We start from the raw sequence: 18,159 nt of genomic DNA on the forward strand, positions 1-18,159 counted from the left end.
TTAAATCAAACCAAACTAATAGTATTAATTGAAATAAATTTCGACTCCCATGCTCGTTAAAGAACTGAAAAACACGTACCTAACCCCATATTTATTATTCATCTCCCACAAGATGGTTATGGTTGTATATTTAATATTTGTATAATTATTATAATTTATTTCAAGAGCAGAGCAGGACAAAAATAAAGCTAAATAAGAAACAGAGAAAAAAGGGGAAAAGGCCAAGAGAGGAATAGAAAAGGGGAAGAGTCGCTTCACATGAACGGCGCCTCCTCCGCATCGTGAATACGTGTACGTCATCCACTGGGCATCGCCGAGTCCGCAATCCGCATTTACCTTTCAATTTCCAAATATTATATTATTAAATAATTTAATATATATCTCTACATTTTTACTTCACACATATATATACATATTTACAGAGCTTTATGGAAACGGCTTCTTACTCTCTCTCTCCAAAGCAATTTCCCAACCTTCCTTCGCCTCTCCGCTTCAGTTCTCTCTCTCTCTCTCTCTCTCTAAAACCCCTCTCTCTCTCTCTCTCTCTGGAAGCAGCCATTGAAGCTCTGCTTAGGAGCTCCTCGAATAGCCATTTGAACGCCTCTTCGATTACCGGTATGTTAAATGAAATGAATCTCTCTCTCTCGCTCTCTGTTTCTCTGATCTTCATTCTCTCCCAATACTTGAATACTTTTGTAGAGGTATGGCAATATATAGATTGTTCGTTATGTATAGGCGCATCTATATATGCATATAGTATGTTGTATCTTCGTCTTGATTGTTCTCGATCTTTCTGTTTTTGAAACGTTTTCCGCTTAGCACTCTGAAGAACGTGTGCGGCTGAGTTAACTCGGTGTCTACTTGTTCTTCGTGACTCAGTTTTTCATTCTTCTTCAGTTTCATTCGTTTTCTCGGGATTGGAAGGGCCAGACTGTGAGTTCATTTGTTTGCTTTGAAAGTTTTCGTAGTTTCGTGATGTCCGAGATTTCGATTTGGTTTTGTTTTGAATTTATTAGTGGATTTTTATTTGTCTTTTCTTCGGTTGCTTCTCGTTTTCTTCGGTGTTTTGCCAGAGCGGAAGAGGTGCTATAGTTTTCATCTGAATCCTGATTTCTGACCATCGATTCATAATATCACCAACCAGAGCCTGTTTCATTAAAACCATGGTTAAAGTCTAAAATTGCCTTATTTCCCTTTTTATATCATTTTTTTTTTTTGTTGATCAGAATATTAGGATTTCTCAGTTGCAGAAACAGAGGATGCTTGCCTGCTTAAATTTTCACCCAAGAGAACTCCATTTTAATCGCATACGCCTGTTAAAAAGCCAATATGCCAATATATTGTACAGGTTTCTGAGAGTGTTTAGCGAATGAACTGCGAGGGATGGGTGTAGAAGGTCTTATATAGCATGGTAGGTTTTGGACCCCTGTTTTGAAATTACGCTGGGAGATTGCAATACTGGGTTTTTGTGTTTAATTTACTACGTTGCTATATAAATTTATGTAGTTGGATGATGTGTATTCCAATAACCAAGTACCCTATGACAAACCTTGGAAATTCATGCTAGGAGTTAGCAAAGGACTCAAACGTCTGAATTAAGTGAAGGTCCTTGCTGGGATCAACACTATAGCAAACCTTGGAAATTCATGCATCTTGCTCTATATACTTCATATCTCTGTCAAGTTTTCACTTAAACCAATTTAGCATGAAAGTGGTGTCACTTATGTTTCTGGTTTGGGCCAACCATGTCTAAAATGATTTGTGAGGAAGAAGTTACTGGTTTTAGGTTTGATAGATACATATATATGTGTATATATATATATTCTGTAATTGAGTTTTGTTTGTATTATCTATTAGCTATTTACTTCTTCACCAAGTGGGATTATTGTGATGAAGATGATATATTGGTTTTAGTGCTCTTAGTTTGCTAATTACACCGGGGGAACAAAAGATGTCATTGACGGTCTAATTTGCAGTTTTGATCGTCACTAATACATACTTTTTGAGTAACTTGGTGATTATTACAATTAGTGCATAAACTTGAATGTCAATATGATGTGATGGATGCAAACATTCTTGAAGCTAGGTCCATTATGTGCCCCCCACCTATTGAAGTTTGACATGGACAATTAGGTGGTTTGGAGGTTAGGTGGATCAAGCTTATGGATATATGGTGTAAGCTCTTGAGAAATTGTTTATTTGCTTCTACTATGGAAATCGTGGTTAACCTAATCCTCAACTACCAAAATTGCCTTGCTTTTTAGCTTGTCGGAGAAGGAAAGAATAAATAAAAAAGAAAATGAAGAAAAAAAATAGCCATATATTTGTACATACCATTGACGAAAATATTCATCTTTAATTAGGATTTCCTAATATATTATTTGTTACTCCAAAGACCAGCCAGGGAGGAAGAAAGATGAAATCATGGATGAGGTTATTGATTTTTCTTTTTTTTTTTCCTCAACCTTTTACGTAAATTCTTGTGGTATATGGACATGGAATAGTGTAGGAGTATTATACACGTTTGGCACTTTTCTACATGACCATTTACTTTCGGGTTTCTCTTTCGTGGTTCTCAACCTTCTTGCATCATAGATCTGATCAAACTAATTGTTGGTATCTTGTGAACCCTCTGGATCTCGTGTCAGAAAAGTACCAAGTTTCTTTTGGCTATGAAAGCCCACCCCTTTATTATTAGTAGTAGTTCAGTTCTTGTGATAGTTGTGGACTCGTCATATGTGACTTTTCTTTGCTCTTATGGGTTTCGGCTCTGTTTAAGAAATTGTGGATCCTGAACTTTTATGCCTTCTACATGTTTCCAGATCTCAGGTAACTAAGACGAACAAATTCTGTAGCATTTAAGATGGCCATGGAGCAGTTCCTTGAACAGTCTGTAGCAAGAAATGACTTCAATGAAGGAGATGGATCTTTCCCATACAAGAGGAAATCCGTCTCAGCCACACTTGATGATGCACCTGAAAATAATCCTTCTGATGGTTTTGAGTGCAATATTTGCCTAGACTTTGTGCAGGATCCGGTGGTCACGCTTTGCGGTCACCTCTACTGCTGGCCCTGTATTTACAAATGGATCCGTTTCCAGAGTGTCTCTGCCGAAAATCCAGACCACCAACAGCCACAATGTCCAGTTTGCAAAACTGAAGTTTCACAAAGAACCTTAGTCCCACTTTATGGCCGAGGACAAACTGCAAAATCCCATGAAGGCAAAGCCACACATCTTGGCATAGTTGTACCCCGAAGACCTAGCCTGGCTTGCAGTCTCCAAACACCGACAATTTCAACTGCGACCAATTCTCAGTCGGTTCAGCAACTTCATCGCAGCTATCCTCAGCACTCAGAGCCATATGGACCTCACCCTGGCAGCTATGCTGCCATGCCTACGCATAGCCTTGGTGGCAGAATGGCGACAGGCACATTTCACCCCATGATTGGCTTGTTTGGCGAAATGGTATATGCAAGGATGTTTGGGAATTCAGAAACTGCTTTGTATCCTTATTCCAACTCTTATCACCTTGCCGGAAGCAGTAGTCCAAGGGTAAGAAGGCAAATGATGCAGACTGACCAGTCACTCGGCAGAATTTGTTTTTTCCTCTGCTGTTGCATGGTTTTGTGCCTTCTTCTGTTCTAATTTCCGTTTTAGTTCTTCCTGCCCTTTGTACAGATTGTAAAAATTATATATACAAGAGATTAGGGAAAAAAAAAAAAAAAAAAGGAAGTTATGCATATGGAGGATAAAGCTAAATGTAATAGTTGACAGGCTCCTGAATCTCTTTGCTGAGATATGGGAGTCAATTGAGCCCTGTAATCAAAATTTTGATTTTTGAATACATTGAGGCTACCTCAGTTACTTGTTCTATAAATACATTAGGTTCCTTAGTTGCATATTTGGCGATTCATATATGTATGGTTTTAATGTCTGTCTTTAACTCTGTGATTTTATTCCCCTGAAGTCACAATTTGAGGTTATGAATCGTGTGACTAGAAGACAATGATGCTCAAATAGATGGTCTATTGTTGACTCAATTGTGTGTCCTATTCTTTATCACCTTCTAATATTTGTATGGAAAATAATCATAATTGCAACTATAAGGTTGTTCCTTTGTGACTGAAAGGTTACAAATAAATTATTTTTTTGGTATAAAGTCACATAATTTTAGGCTGTAAAAATAATCTCTTCGCAAAATAAAGGTAAAGTTGTGTAAAAAATGACTCTCCTTAACCCTTAAATAGAGGAAAGCCTTAAGCATTGGAGATGCCTAAAAAAACATGATAAATTATACTCTTAACTTCATTTGGTTTGAATATTTTTACAAATACTCTGGGGTTTATAAATTGATCAAGACGTCATCTTGGGAAGGACTAGTACCTCATCAAACTAATGTAATCTAATCTATAATAAGAGCTGCGTAAAGCCTTATCCTACTGAAGCTATTAAGTTACCAACATATCTGCCCTTTTCATTAGCTTTCCCATGCTTTAGATTTCAACAGCTTAGTACCAGCTGTGAATTGTGGCCACGGCGATGCACATGATGGTGACAATCAGATGGCCAAGATGAGGGATAATGTTTTGTTAAGATTACTTGCCAACAATTGACATCTCCATCTACAGCTATGAAAAAGTTTCCAACAAGGTAATACGCATTGATCTGTTCTTGAAGTAAGACAAAATACAACGTAATTATGATATTACATTATTGTCTTAACATGACATCACTATCCAATTATGCATTGTCGTGCATTTAAGTTATGAATACATACACGGCAGTCTTAAACCCAATTTCAATTTTTAAATTTGTATAACGCCACTAATTGTCATATATTCACAATCTTGATACATGACAACATACAATTGGATGGTGATGTGATATATTACAGTGACGGTGAATATTTTTTTCAAGATGTTGTCCTATCGTCCCCTGTTATTCTCTTATGTTTCTCAAAAGGAAAAATAAAATCTCAATAAAAGATCCAAATATGAGTAAGAACAACCATCTTGGTCTTGCTCAATAACAGTGCTATATAGAAATTACTGTGACTTCATTATGTGCATGCATATATATTGTGTTCTTTCCTCCCGGCCAATAGAAGGCTTCTCTTTCTCCATATTTCTTTCCTTCGATTGGGTAAGGTTGGTATGATTAGCAATCACCTATAAGTAGAGAAATACCAAAATATAATTGTACTGTGGCCTAAAATTCCTCTCACCCATTATGATGGATCTGTTCCTCAACTGCTTGGTTGCCAAAAGAACTTCTCCCAGGTGGAACATTCATTTAGTCACTGCCAGTGAATGTGGAGAAATGTTTTTTAATTTGACAACCAACACATTACCAAATGTGCTTTATTCATTTCAATGTCATGACCTAACAATCAAATTAAACACAAAACTATTTTGTTGGCCCTTATGGAGAACATTTAACTGGTTGGCTGTGTTATTGCCTCCTTAAAAGAGAGTCATATCTCCAAGTAATTATTCATTATCTTCTACCTGCAATCCTTGTGGATCAATATTGTTTTTTATTTTCATTGGGTAAAAGTTTAATATATTATAAGGACCCTTGTGTGTAAAATAAGTCTCATCTCACTCTCGTCTTGCCCATGTGACTGAGATTCAAGGATTAGTTTGACATTTCATTACTTACACCATACGCTAATATCAGCTATACTATTGTGAATAACTCTCAATGAGTTATTAGTGATAGCAATTTCAATCTTTTCACCTTTAAACCAGGCTTAATGATGAACAATCAACCATTTTTTATGCAAAGAACAACATTCAAATTCCAGGCTTTTGATTCATGACTCTCGCCAATTATCACTTTGGAGGGCAATATTGAATTGTAATTGAGCACTGTTGAAGTTGTGCAAGGTTTTAAATTTAGGAGGGATGATATGTTGTCCGACTGCATGGGGGGGGGGGGGGGGGGGGGGGGGGGGGGGGGGGGGGTGAGGAACACCCCCTTTTAATTTTACCCACAAACGAGAGCAACATAACAATTTTTTTAAATTTAGTATGTTTTATTTTGCCCTAAATAGTCAGACTATTTTTGTATGATGAGTATACAATGTGCATGTTTTATCAGTGGGGGCAGCCTAAAAAAGGAAAAAAAATCGTTTCATGGTCATTGGATCTTATAGAAGATCCAAAAAAGGACGCTTATGATTGATTGCTTTAGTGTTTCTTTGCATGTGCTTATGATTGATTGCTTTAATTTTTTTTAATACTACATCAAACTTCTAATTTTAATTTGTTTCAAATTTATAACATCCCTTGTCTTCCAATAAATTGTTCATTAAAAATATCAACAACCTTAAATGGTATATATTGTCACCTTGCTGAGTATATCAAATTTTTAGTTGTCATCACTCAAATGTCTAACTTAGTCAATCGTGTGTAGCAAATAAGAGATTTTGAAAAACATAATATAACATTTCAAGCTGTTAATTTCTTTTAAAAATAGAATGAGAATAGTATATATTTGATACAAATTGAAACCTTAAACCTAGTTTCATGAAAATAATTAAAAATACAATAAAAAGCGAATCTTTTTTTTTTTTTTTTGGTAGCTAACCCTGAAAAAACTCATAAGGGCTCGTTTGTTCTTTTCTATCTTTGGCCAAACAGACCTTTAGCTGGAGGATGGAAGAGATGTTGGCACCCAGCCATTGTTGTAACAATTAACCCATAAAAAAAAAAAAAAAAAAGAGCTTCAAGCCTCTTTAGATATGATTCTTCACCAATTGATTCTACATTTAAGGAAAGAAGCTTACAGATCTTCCATAAAAAAAACTAAAGCAGATTGATATTCCAGATATTAGAATCAATACCATGAGATTCACATCTTCCATGCAAATAGAAAAGCAAATTGCACAGTTTGCACCCTCGGCCGGGCCAAGAATTGGAGTCAATGCTGGACCCAAAACGGTCTTGCAACTCCATACTTCGCCAAAATTTTTGCTTTGTCCATTTCATTGAATGTAGAACATGTTAGGATCTGATGAACCCTCCATCACTCTGCAAGAAGAGGAAATCTGACACAAATTTCTAAATATTGATTGGCCTCTCATCCAATTCAAATTCAAGTAGAAACAAAACCCATTTGACAAGCCTACGGATGATGGCCTTCTTGCACTATTCGGCCTTCATGTTTATATTCGTCTTCAAGTCAATGCCTCCATCCAGGGTTTCTCCCTCCAGAACCTCCTCATCATGGTCAGCGGATTCCATCTCATTAAGTGCTTCTGATCCTAGGTCACTATTTTTCATGTAATGCTCTACTCGGTCATATATATCTTTTGGATTGTGGATCCTTTCCTCTAGGAAAGCTGTAAACTCTGCAAATTCTTCATCTCCCTTCCCTTTCAAGTATTTTATACATGCAGCAAAAGTTGCAACGTTAGGCTTCCAACCTGGATGAATGACCAGTATTGCTTTCTTCAATGTGTCAACTGCCTTGTCCATATGATTATATTTACTATATCCAGCAGCTAAGCGATCCCATGTGCTAGCAACTGTTCCTTCCCTTTCTGTCTGAGCCAGTCTACAATTGATTCTGCTTTTCCCAGAAGACCCTTTCTGCAATACGCAGTGATTACTAGGTTAGGGACCCGATAATCAAAAGACATCTCTTTGGCTTTCCACTGCTCAAATATCTTCTCCATCCTGTTGAGATCATCCATCGTCATCAGAGAGCTAATCATACAAATGTAGCTAGAATTGTAAACTTTCCGTGTCTTCTTGCACTTCTTCCATATACGAGACACTGCATCCTTTTTCCCAATCCTAGCATACAATGTCATTAGAAATTCATAAGAAGTCCTTCTCGTCTTGAGCTCAATGAGGGCCTCTGATTTCTTCAGTGCTGCCAAAGCTTTTTCCCTTAAACCTGATCTCAAGTAGCCATTTGCTGCTACGGCATATGTAGACCAGTCCATGGAGACTTCAGGATCAGCTTCCATCTTCATTAAGATCCTCTCCATTTCATTTACTTTACAAGTCACTGCATATGCATTCATCTGAATGCTGAATGTGATTTTGTCACAGCCAATGCCCTTCTCTTCCATTTCTTGCACAAGGGCTTCTAGTTTCTCATGTTTCCCCATCTGAGAGTAAAGGTGTAGCATAACATTGAATGGAAGTGTAGCTCCAGCAAAACCTAGCTCCCTGATCATCTGCATTGTGGCCTCTGCTTTCTCCAAAGATTTTGCATGGGCGTAACAATTTAAAAGAGCACCATAAATATGGAAACCTCTCAAGGAGTTTGGAACATTATTGAAATATTCCTCTGCTTGTTCTAGTCCATGAACCTTTGAGATCAGATCTAACTGAACTGCAATGTCTCCAGCCAATGGCTTAACAGGACTTTGGTTCATCCACTCAGATATCTAAATAAGAGCAAATCAAACAGGAGGAAATGAATTCAAAAAGCTCTTCTATTGGATTAAACAACAGAGAAAGACAAGGTTGCATGACAACTTTATTGATACGGGAAAGGCTGGCTATATTAAAATACATGCTTTAGACTACAAAATGTTCAGTTGAGGCTGTGAGCGCATGCACCCTTTCACTCCTTGCTCACAATATGCTGAGACCGAGAGAGAGCCCAAAATAGCATGACAATTCCACATTACATAGCACCTCTGTATGCCTCAGAGCAACACTGGGCCAAGGGAATCATTCAAGTAAGGGCACACAGTTAACCAACCTTGTGAGGTGGCTTGCTAGTCGTTCACTCTCCCTGCCTTGCATTCCTCCTCAAAATGGACCAGCTTGGCTAGAGAAACGGAATGCCTTACCCCTACAGCCATAAAGGTGCCTCCTCACTCACCTTACATGAGGATCAACCACTCATCCATTACTGCCTCAGCCCAAGGCTTCATCCTCCAAATCTCCCATACCCTAAGATAGGCTCCAATTTAAAAACCAGAGCTCAGGATCCCCAGGGACATTTGAAATGAATGTTATAGTCAAGGGTTCTGCCTAGGGGCTCATCCCCACCCAATTGCCTCAGGAAAATATAAGGGGTCCAAGCCTTGAGCAGCCAAAGTGAGAGGAATCCCCCCCCCCCCCCCCCCCCCCCCCCCAAAATCAATTTAACACCACCACATAAAGCAATGCCCCCGCACAACCCCTTGGAGGTATGGATGGCCTGACCCAAGTGGGGACAAGCACTCTCCCTCCCAAGCAGCCTTATGGCATCTCATATTCTTAATGCCTATCATTAATTCAAGCCCCCATCTAACCACGTGTACTCAATTTCCTCTCTTTTTTTAGAGGCAAAAGGGCAACACTACAAACTGATTTTCATTTTTCTAATTTTTTCCCTTCTCTATGAGTATTATCTTGCAATTGATTCCGCACAATTTGTATAAGGTCGTTAGTTGTTCTATTATATGCATATGTACTCGCTCAAGAGGTACAGGAAAACCATGAAAAACTTGGTTAGAGACAATTACATTATAAGCCTTACAGAAAATAAGGCAGTGAATTGGACACTAGATTCATGTAACTAACCCCACATAGTGGGACAAAGACTTGGTAAGTTGCATATGTACCCACACATTTAGCAGTTTAGAATAGTATGTTCCATCCTTTCACTTGGCTGCAATGCTTATTACTGGAACTAGTTGAGAAATGGTTACATTTTCATTTAATCTGCAAATCATCCTTAACCCTATATTCTAACAGCAAAATCTCCAACCATGCTCTCTGGAACAAAACCAACTCATTGAGAATTTCTTAATAATCTACCTATTCTAGATTTTACGCATTTTGAATTGAGGGGGAAATCATAAACCCGCATCCTCATTGTCTATTCCAACTTGCACTTAGCAGACGGATCTGTGGCCGTGATTGACCATCATTTTAAGGCTCAGCAGTCACCTTTCTAATCTAACTAGGGTTTTATGAAGAGGATAACATGTTGAGTGATAAATGGGAAAAGTTCCACATGCTCAGAAATTGTCTATTCATTGAGATGGAATTCATTATTTATGACTCGTTGCCCATCACTTAGCACAGCACTTATTTACAGTTTGCTTCACCACCTCATCTTGAATAACTCAACCAACTATGGGAGTGAAAATTCAGTCTTGCCAGTTCTTCGCAATGGAACTTCTATAAAACATTGCAAATAACTTAGCACGGAACTAATTTTAGATTTTGCTTCTTCATCTCATTGGGAACCACGAAAGCAAATGTGGAGAAGTCAAATTTGGAAAGGAAAACACAAGACTTAGCTTCAGAAATGAAAATTTCTTTCTAGATGAGACATCTACAAAATATTAAAAATACAAAACTAGCTTGAAAACCAATTATTCAAACAGGAAAACACCCAGGTATCCATAATTACTGACTTATAGCAAGTTTTGAGTGAAATTACTTCAGTAAATCCGAGTTATGAGGTAGGACATTTGGGTGCTAAAATCAGAAGTCAGCGACGGATAAGGTCCCTAACCAATCACTGAAAAAGGCGCGATGAAGTCATTCAATGTCAAATATTGGATTTCAAGACCTAGAAAAGGATATAAAATAACCCTCCATATAACAGTGAAACCAAAAATACCCCCCCCCCCCCCCCCCCCAAAAAAAAAGAAAGAAAGAAAACATCTTCTCTAGCATGGACTGGAATACACAGTGCATTCATTGGAGTTCCCGTCTCTAAAAGCAAAAACAGAAATTGCAATGACAAGCACAAATAGAAATCGCCAGTTAGTTACCTGAAGAGCGTGATTGAAACGTCCGAACTTTCGGAGCTGCTTAATGATTTTTCGAAGTTCTGATGGAACGACGGATTGTCCTTCTTGGACCCATTGATCGAGAACGGGTTTAACTGAAACCCTAGCATCACCAAGGGGTGAAATCCTGCTAAACAACGTGTCGCTTGAACTCGATGAAGTTTCTACAGCTTCAGTAGTCGAAGAAGAGCAGAAAAACGCTGAAATGCGCCACCTCAATGCGTTCGATTTGTGAAATGGCAGAAGCCTCATCGCCATCAATCAACCGGAAGTCTGATGAATCTGAAAAGAGGAATGCGTTTGCGTTCTTCGTTTCAGGATTCTCAGGGTTTAAGCATGTGGGCCTACTAGTGGGCTTATGAGGCCCGTTTTGTATTTTTAGGGAAAATTAATATGAGGCAAATGAAAATTATGAAATGAGAGAGAAGAGAAAGATAAAAAAAATATATGACGTATATATATATATATATGTTATATTGACCTTTTCATTTATTAATTAAATGTAAAGTATATCTTCTATAAATAGTATATTGACCTTTTCATTAATTAATTAAATATAAAATAATATCTCTATATAAATTTTATTTTAACTAGCTAATCATTTTTCTCTATGACCATAATTTTTATAAGGTCATAATCAACTAGTCATACCTAAGCCTATCCTACCAAGTTTTTCTTAATTTTCTACTACTTGCATTGCAACAAACTTCTTCCATTTAATTCATTTGTCTCACGAAAACATCTAATATTTTTTTTTTCACATAACTAAATCATTTTATCTTATACATCTTATCCTTAATCAAATCATTATAATCATGTCTTATTCTAACATTTTTACGAATGACATCATTTATAATTCTATCAAGTCATATATCCACTATAACATAGCTTCGTCTGATTACACTCATATCTCAAACGTGTTGGTCATTTACTATTCAACATTTCATGCTGTATAACATAATTTGTCTTATGTTATTTGATAAAATTTTCTTTTTAACTTTAAACAAATTTTATAATTATATTATATAAAACACAAGAAGCTATTCTATTTTATAACATTCTTAATAATTGATCCAACATATCTAAATTGATATGGAATAACTTGATCTTCAGGTCTATCTGTTGTTGCCAAAATACAACAATTAAAATTTTGTGATGTGGGGTCCACTCGAGCTCGGTGTCGGGTGAAGTTAGGTTGCTGTAAGAGATGTTGCTTCAAGGGAGGTTGCCGTTAGGATGCTCGCCGCAAGGATTTGCCGCTAGTTCTTGCCACTAGCTTTCGCCACGAGGTCTCGCCACTAGGTTCGCCACAAGGCTTCGTCACAAACTTCACCACAAGCTTTGCCGCTAGCTTCGTCACAAGCTTCGCCGCTAGCTTCGCTACAAGCTTTGCCGCTAGCTTCGCAGCGAGGTTCGCCACAAGCTTCGCCACGAGCTTTGCCGCTAGCTTCGCCACTAGCTTCGCAACAAGGTCTTGCCACTAGCTTTGCCGCTAGTTTCACCACGAGATTCGCCACGAGCTTTGCCACAAGGTCTTGCCGCTAGCTTTGCCACAAGGTCTTGCCGCTAGCTTTGCCACTAGCTTTGCCACAAGGTCTTGCCACTATCTTTGCCACAAGGTCTTACCACTAGCTTCGCCACAAGGTCTTGCCACTAGGCTTCGCCACAAGGTTCGCCACAAGGTTTCGCCGCTAGCTTCGCCACAAGCTTCCGCCACAAAGTCTTGCCACTAGCTTTGCCACAAGGTTTTGCCGCCAGCTTCGCCACAAGGTCTTGCCACTAGCTTTGCCACAAGGTCTTGCCACTAGCTTTGTCACTAGTTTCGCCACAAGGTCTTGCCACTAGTTTTGTCAATAGGCTTCGCCATAAGCTTCGCCGCTAGCTTCGCCACAAACTTTGCCGCTAGCTTCGCCACGAGGTTCACTACAAGGATTCGGCCCTATTAATGCTGAGAAAATAGGTTAGAAGGCTCGCGGGAATCTTCCCCGCGAAGGCCCTCCGATGCCGAAGTCAGTCCCGAATCCCAATGAATATTCACGAAAAAATAGTCAAAGTATATTCAAAGTGATAAGATTTACCGAAGTTGGAGGTCCTCATTAATGTCCTGTAGCTAGGTATTTATAGGGCACGATTTTCAAGGGTGGTTGGTGTTGACACATGGCGTTTGCTCAATGGGGACAACTTCAACGAAGAAGGGGGATCACCACGAACCCGCCGCGAGGTAACTTGCGGCAGGGTGCCTCGAGGTTGGCCCTCGCGGCCAGACAATCAAGTGGCCGCAAGGCTGAGTGGCCGCAAGGCTCAGCCTTGCGGCCAATCACTACAGGGGTCGCGGCCCTCGCGGCATGCAGCTGCGAGGCTGTCGCTCGCGAGCAGCCTCAAGGCTGGCCTCGCGGCTAGCCCATGCTGCGAGGCCCATCCTCGCGGAAGGCTGCCGCAAGGCTGGTCTTGCGGCTGGTCTAAGCCGCGAGGCTGGAGGCAATTTGCCGCCAGCTTTTTTCTTTTATTTTTCTTTTTGATTTTCTTTTTATTTTTTCTATGGCACAACACTATCATAATGTAATCCACACTTAAACTTTTTATGTTTATTTGTATTAAACTTAAATTCCATAAATTTGGTTTTTGATTTACTCAACTTAGAACCTTTAAATTTTTAAGCATCCTCTATACCTCAAGCTTACCATTCACACCTTATATTGTTTCATAGACAAAAACAACATTATATGAAAATAATAGACATTAAAGCATTTTTTTTTTTGTGTTTAGTAAGTTCATTTATCACTAGAATAAAGAAATAAGATCTCTATAAAAATTCTTAATACAATTCAATTGTAATTGGAAAAGCTTCAATGCCTCCTTTACAAACTCAACATATATTTATACTTCATGATACGTTAACTCATTTCTTCTCTAAAATCTTTTATATATTACTTAAAAAATCTATCATACACTTTTTCTAAATTATTAGCACTATATAAATCTTTTTGTTTATCTTTAAACCTTTCTATTAGGTACCTTAACAAGTCTATGACACCTATTATCAATTTACCAAGTACACATGGAGCTCGGATTCTTGGTGGTTAAACCAAAGCACATAAAAAAAACTACACTTGACTCAACCATGGACCTTTGGGTTGGTGAACTTTGGGCGTTTCAGATTACACCCCGCATAGCAATTTGGGGAACCTCATTGTCTTTAACTTTGGGAGCAAAAAGACTTCTACTAGTGGAGATTAGCATCTGAGCCACAAAGTCACAAACTACGACCCGAACCATAATGATAAAGATTTGAGAGCAAACCTCAATCTCATTGAGGAACTTAGAAAAACAACCAGCATTTGTCAAGTGTCGTACCACCAAAAGGTCACCTATTACTACAACAAGAAGGTTCGAACTCAATACTTTCACTAAGGAGATTGGGTTCTCTGAAAAACGAGGGTATCAACTCGACTAAAAGAATCTGACAAACTAGCCACAAAGTGAGAGGGACCTTACCGGGTCAGCTAAGTAGTGCAACTTGGTGTTTACAAGCTCCGATCTCCGAATAAGGAAACAGGCCATATACCTAAGCCTTGAACAACCTGAAGTAATACTACCAGAGACTACTCATCCAACTTCAGCTTTGTTCTTCCCCGAACTTCTAATCACTCAGAGTTATTTAGTTCCACTTGTCATTATTTTAGTTTTTCAGTTCTTGTTTCACTTTAACACACAACTTTGTTTATTTAGTACTTCATTTATTAGTCTAAGCTTGACTAAAGTTGGTCCTTGCGTTGACATTTAGATGAATAACAATCTCGTTTTGGCCAAAGCTAACCCTTAACTTCATCTCTTGCTTTCTTACTATTTTACATGTAAAAATTAGAAGGATTGGTAACCTATTAGCTAGCGTCGGACCATGTGAACTGCAAAAATGGCACCACCCTTCACATGCTAATGACCCCTTTTGGGATCAAATTGATAACTGGCTACCAAAGGCCAACCCACATCGAAAGGTGTGCACATGCTATCATTCTTGAAGCACGACTACAAATAAAATTAGTTTACCCGAGAAAAGCCTATTGCAAACAAAAGCCAACAATAGAGAAGGCGTTTGAATATCTCTACGCCACTAGAGTGCTCTTACATCCAACCTAAGGCTTGGAAGCTTGAAGGATTGTTAAACTTTGGGGATTTTGACTTAAATAAATTGAGTCGACAAGTACAATAACAAAAAATAGATTTTTCTACAAATAAGTCAAGACAACATCAAGTTACAAAAAGGAATTTTATTACAAGTTGTCAAGGGAAAAATCTAAAAATTTTCTTAAGGTCGAAGGAAATGAGTTAATGTTAATGTTTGGGAAGTACTCACAAATCTCGCGAGCAAGAAACTAGAACCCACCCTTGGGGGCTTGTTTTAGATCAACAACATGAGCATCGGACTAGCAGAATTCGGTGAGGCTTTGTTGATACTCATAATGACCTAATTGCCAGCGTTAGTCACTATTCTGATCAAAGTCCTTCAACTAAGCGATTAGAGTATTAACACTTTGCTAAGCTTTAGTCTTTCAATCCAAGGCCTTTTCTGACTCCGCCTTAGCACGATCCCTTTTGCTTTTGACCTTAAACACCCAACTCCCCACTCAAAAGATTTCTTCTTTAGCCTTGAGTACTCCTTAATCTTCTTATAAACCACCTAGAGTTGATTATGTCTCATGGTCAGCACATCAAGCTCTTTTAAACTTTTGCCTCCGCCTCATTTTCCTTTTTTATTCTCTTTAGGGATTGGTAGTGCAAGCCTTTAAGCTCAAAAACTTTAGCTGTCAAACTTGACACTTTTACTTGAGATTTATTAAATAGCTCCTAGAGACCTTGGCGCACTTCCTCAGCTACAGAGTGAGACTCCCATAAGCTCTACAATTGAACCTCCAAATCCTGAACTTGAGCATCCAACTCGAAAACCCAACTGGAGAAGACATCTAGAAGATGTTAAGAAACAGATCAAGCAATAAAGAAAACTTGCAACAAAATCACACATACATGAGACCAAATTTACACGGTTCAACAAAGAATGCTTACGTTTAGGTTCATAACTGTACTAGGTGTTTTTTCATTATTTGAGAATATTACAATTATAAAAATTATACCCACTTAAATATATGAAGACTAGGGAAAAAATAAAATTCCTGAGTCGAGCTTGTTTTGGTTTTGAGCCTATTTAGATTTAGGATTCAGGGTATCATAAATCGAATTAGGCTCCACATCTCCAACAGAAGAGGCTTGGTCAACTTAGCCTTCAACTCCCAGATTTGCTCCTAGTTATCCTCAAGGTGACTTTGTAGGTAATGCTCATGATCTAGTATGGTCTCGTGAAAGCTCACAACGTTTTGCAAGACACATTCTCAGAATTGAAACAACGAGAAGAAAGTAGAAGGAAAATATAACACATGGTTACAAAAGTACTGACCCTAAGAGCCTTGATGTAAAGATTTAGTCAAGATTAAATAAGAGAGTTTCACCAAGGACTCTTATCTTCCCCCCAAACTACTTTAGGGACCAAATCACTAGCGTGATCTTTAGTGGTTATCTAAGAAGTATCAGAATCATTACAGTGGATCTCCTCACGTGAAACTTTTTTCAGTGACTTATTTCCCTGATTGGCAACTTCAGTGGCAATGATTATAGGAACTAAGCAAACAAGGACAACCACTAAGGCCATGATTTTGGTGTTATCAACTTTGGGAACAATGACAACCTTGGGACTGATCCCCTTTACTAAATGAATCCTATGCTTTCTTAAGAAGATTTATAGTGAACTATGTGTCGTTACCTGTCATCTAAACTTAAATATTCGATCCATCTACCTATATACACAATGCTAGTCGTCATCGGTCATCGTGGTTAGTAATTTTTGACGATTAGAGGCAATCACTAGAGGCTTAAGAGCCCATCGACCAACATACCTAAAAATCAATAAGAAAAAAAATGATTGAAGAGAGAAGAGAAAAAAGATGAGACAAAACCAGCAAGATCAAAAGGCGATGGATGGTCGACGGTAGCTTGCGACAATGATGGTGATGGTGAGATTATGGGTGATGGCTATGGTTGCGGAGAGAAGAGATTAAGAGATTAGCGAGATTGGGTAATGGGGGTTGAGGAGGGAGCATTTTTCGCATTTTGGTGTTTTCAGCATATTTTGGTCGAAAACACCAAAAATAATATTTTGTTATTTTAATTTTTTAATAATTTTTTTATTTTTAAAAATATTTTTTTTAAAATGACAAAATAAAAGTATTTTCAGTATTTTAAAAAGCTAAAAACTCAAAACCAGATAAAAATAAGAAAGAGACCGTAATTTTAACATTTTATTGAAAAAGTAACTATATATTTTATATTATTATATTCACTTACAAACAATTGATCTTGGTTAGAGCAGTGGACGAAAAGACTAAAATGCTCACCCTGAACAGAAGGTAAGCACAATAACGAATAACTAAAGAAACAATGCCCGGACTCGGCCCAGACGGTGGCACCGGCACGCCCTTGGGCAGCATTTGGCTCAACTCCGCCACCATCTCAGTGGTTGAACGCTCATATCCGCCGCCTGGAGGAGGCTCAACCAGCGTCGACGGCCGGCAATCCGATCCAGCCATCAGAGACAGAACAATATACCAGAAACCACATAAAGCTCTTGAGCAGTTGACAAGTCCTCATGATCGATGTCGCAGCTCTTCGTGGATGAACGGGTTTATAATATATATGGGGTTTCCAGTTCCATGGATGATGGATGAGAGCTGGGGCGCTTGTGAACTGGGATTTGAAGATTCACAGAAAAATCAGGTGGAGAAGCCAACCGGAAAATTGTCTGCGGTAAATTACTATACATCTCTTCAATTTTGACCGTTTTAACCTAAATATCTCTCCAACTTTAAAATTTACTTAATATTTTTTTAAAAAAATTAATCATAACCCTCCTTTTGTTATTAATAACATTAAGTAAATTAATTATATACTCCCCAAATTTTAAACTTTTGACGTGGACATCCCTTAAATTTTGTCTTATGTACAATCAACTCCTAAACTTTTTCAAGTTGGCCACAACATCCTATGCAAGAAATTGAGTTAATTAGTTAATTAAATCTTCAGAACAGGTTAAATAATTGGATCACGATAAGTTGAAATTTATACTAATAGATCGTGTGTTCAATTTCTTGCTCTACGCAGTGAGGCAAAACTTTCACTTGCGATTTATCTCATTTGTCATAATCAAGAGTACAACCAGCAGAGTACCGCATAAGTGCAGTAATCCCAATAAATTGAGTTAATTAAATTAATCTAAATAAATATTATGAATAATTTTAATTTAAGTTAATTTAATTAAAAATCATTTCTTATGAAAAGCTATTTTAGTCATTTTAAA

General features: G+C 38.1%; 2 protein-coding genes across 2 annotated transcripts; one reads left to right on the plus strand and one right to left on the minus strand.

The window, feature by feature from the left end:
* Positions 1–429: 429 nt before the first annotated feature.
* On the plus strand, positions 430–3,878 carry LOC127792621 (E3 ubiquitin-protein ligase RMA1H1-like). The gene is made up of 2 exons (XM_052323205.1): positions 430–615; positions 2,823–3,878. The coding sequence occupies exon 2, from the start codon at positions 2,864–2,866 to the stop codon at positions 3,644–3,646; it is 783 nt and encodes a 260-aa protein (XP_052179165.1). The 5' UTR covers positions 430–615; positions 2,823–2,863; the 3' UTR covers positions 3,647–3,878.
* Positions 3,879–6,610: 2,732 nt separating this feature from the next.
* On the minus strand, positions 6,611–11,075 carry LOC127791333 (pentatricopeptide repeat-containing protein At2g20710, mitochondrial). The gene is given in 3 exon segments (XM_052321132.1): positions 6,611–7,532; positions 7,535–8,405; positions 10,740–11,075. Coding segments are annotated over 3 exon segments (1,527 nt in total). The 5' UTR covers positions 11,016–11,075; the 3' UTR covers positions 6,611–7,152.
* Between the last annotated feature and the right edge of the window lie 7,084 nt (positions 11,076–18,159).

Source organism: Diospyros lotus, chromosome 15 (assembly GCF_014633365.1).
Source record: "Diospyros lotus cultivar Yz01 chromosome 15, ASM1463336v1, whole genome shotgun sequence".
Classification (NCBI taxonomy): Eukaryota; Viridiplantae; Streptophyta; class Magnoliopsida; order Ericales; family Ebenaceae; genus Diospyros; species Diospyros lotus.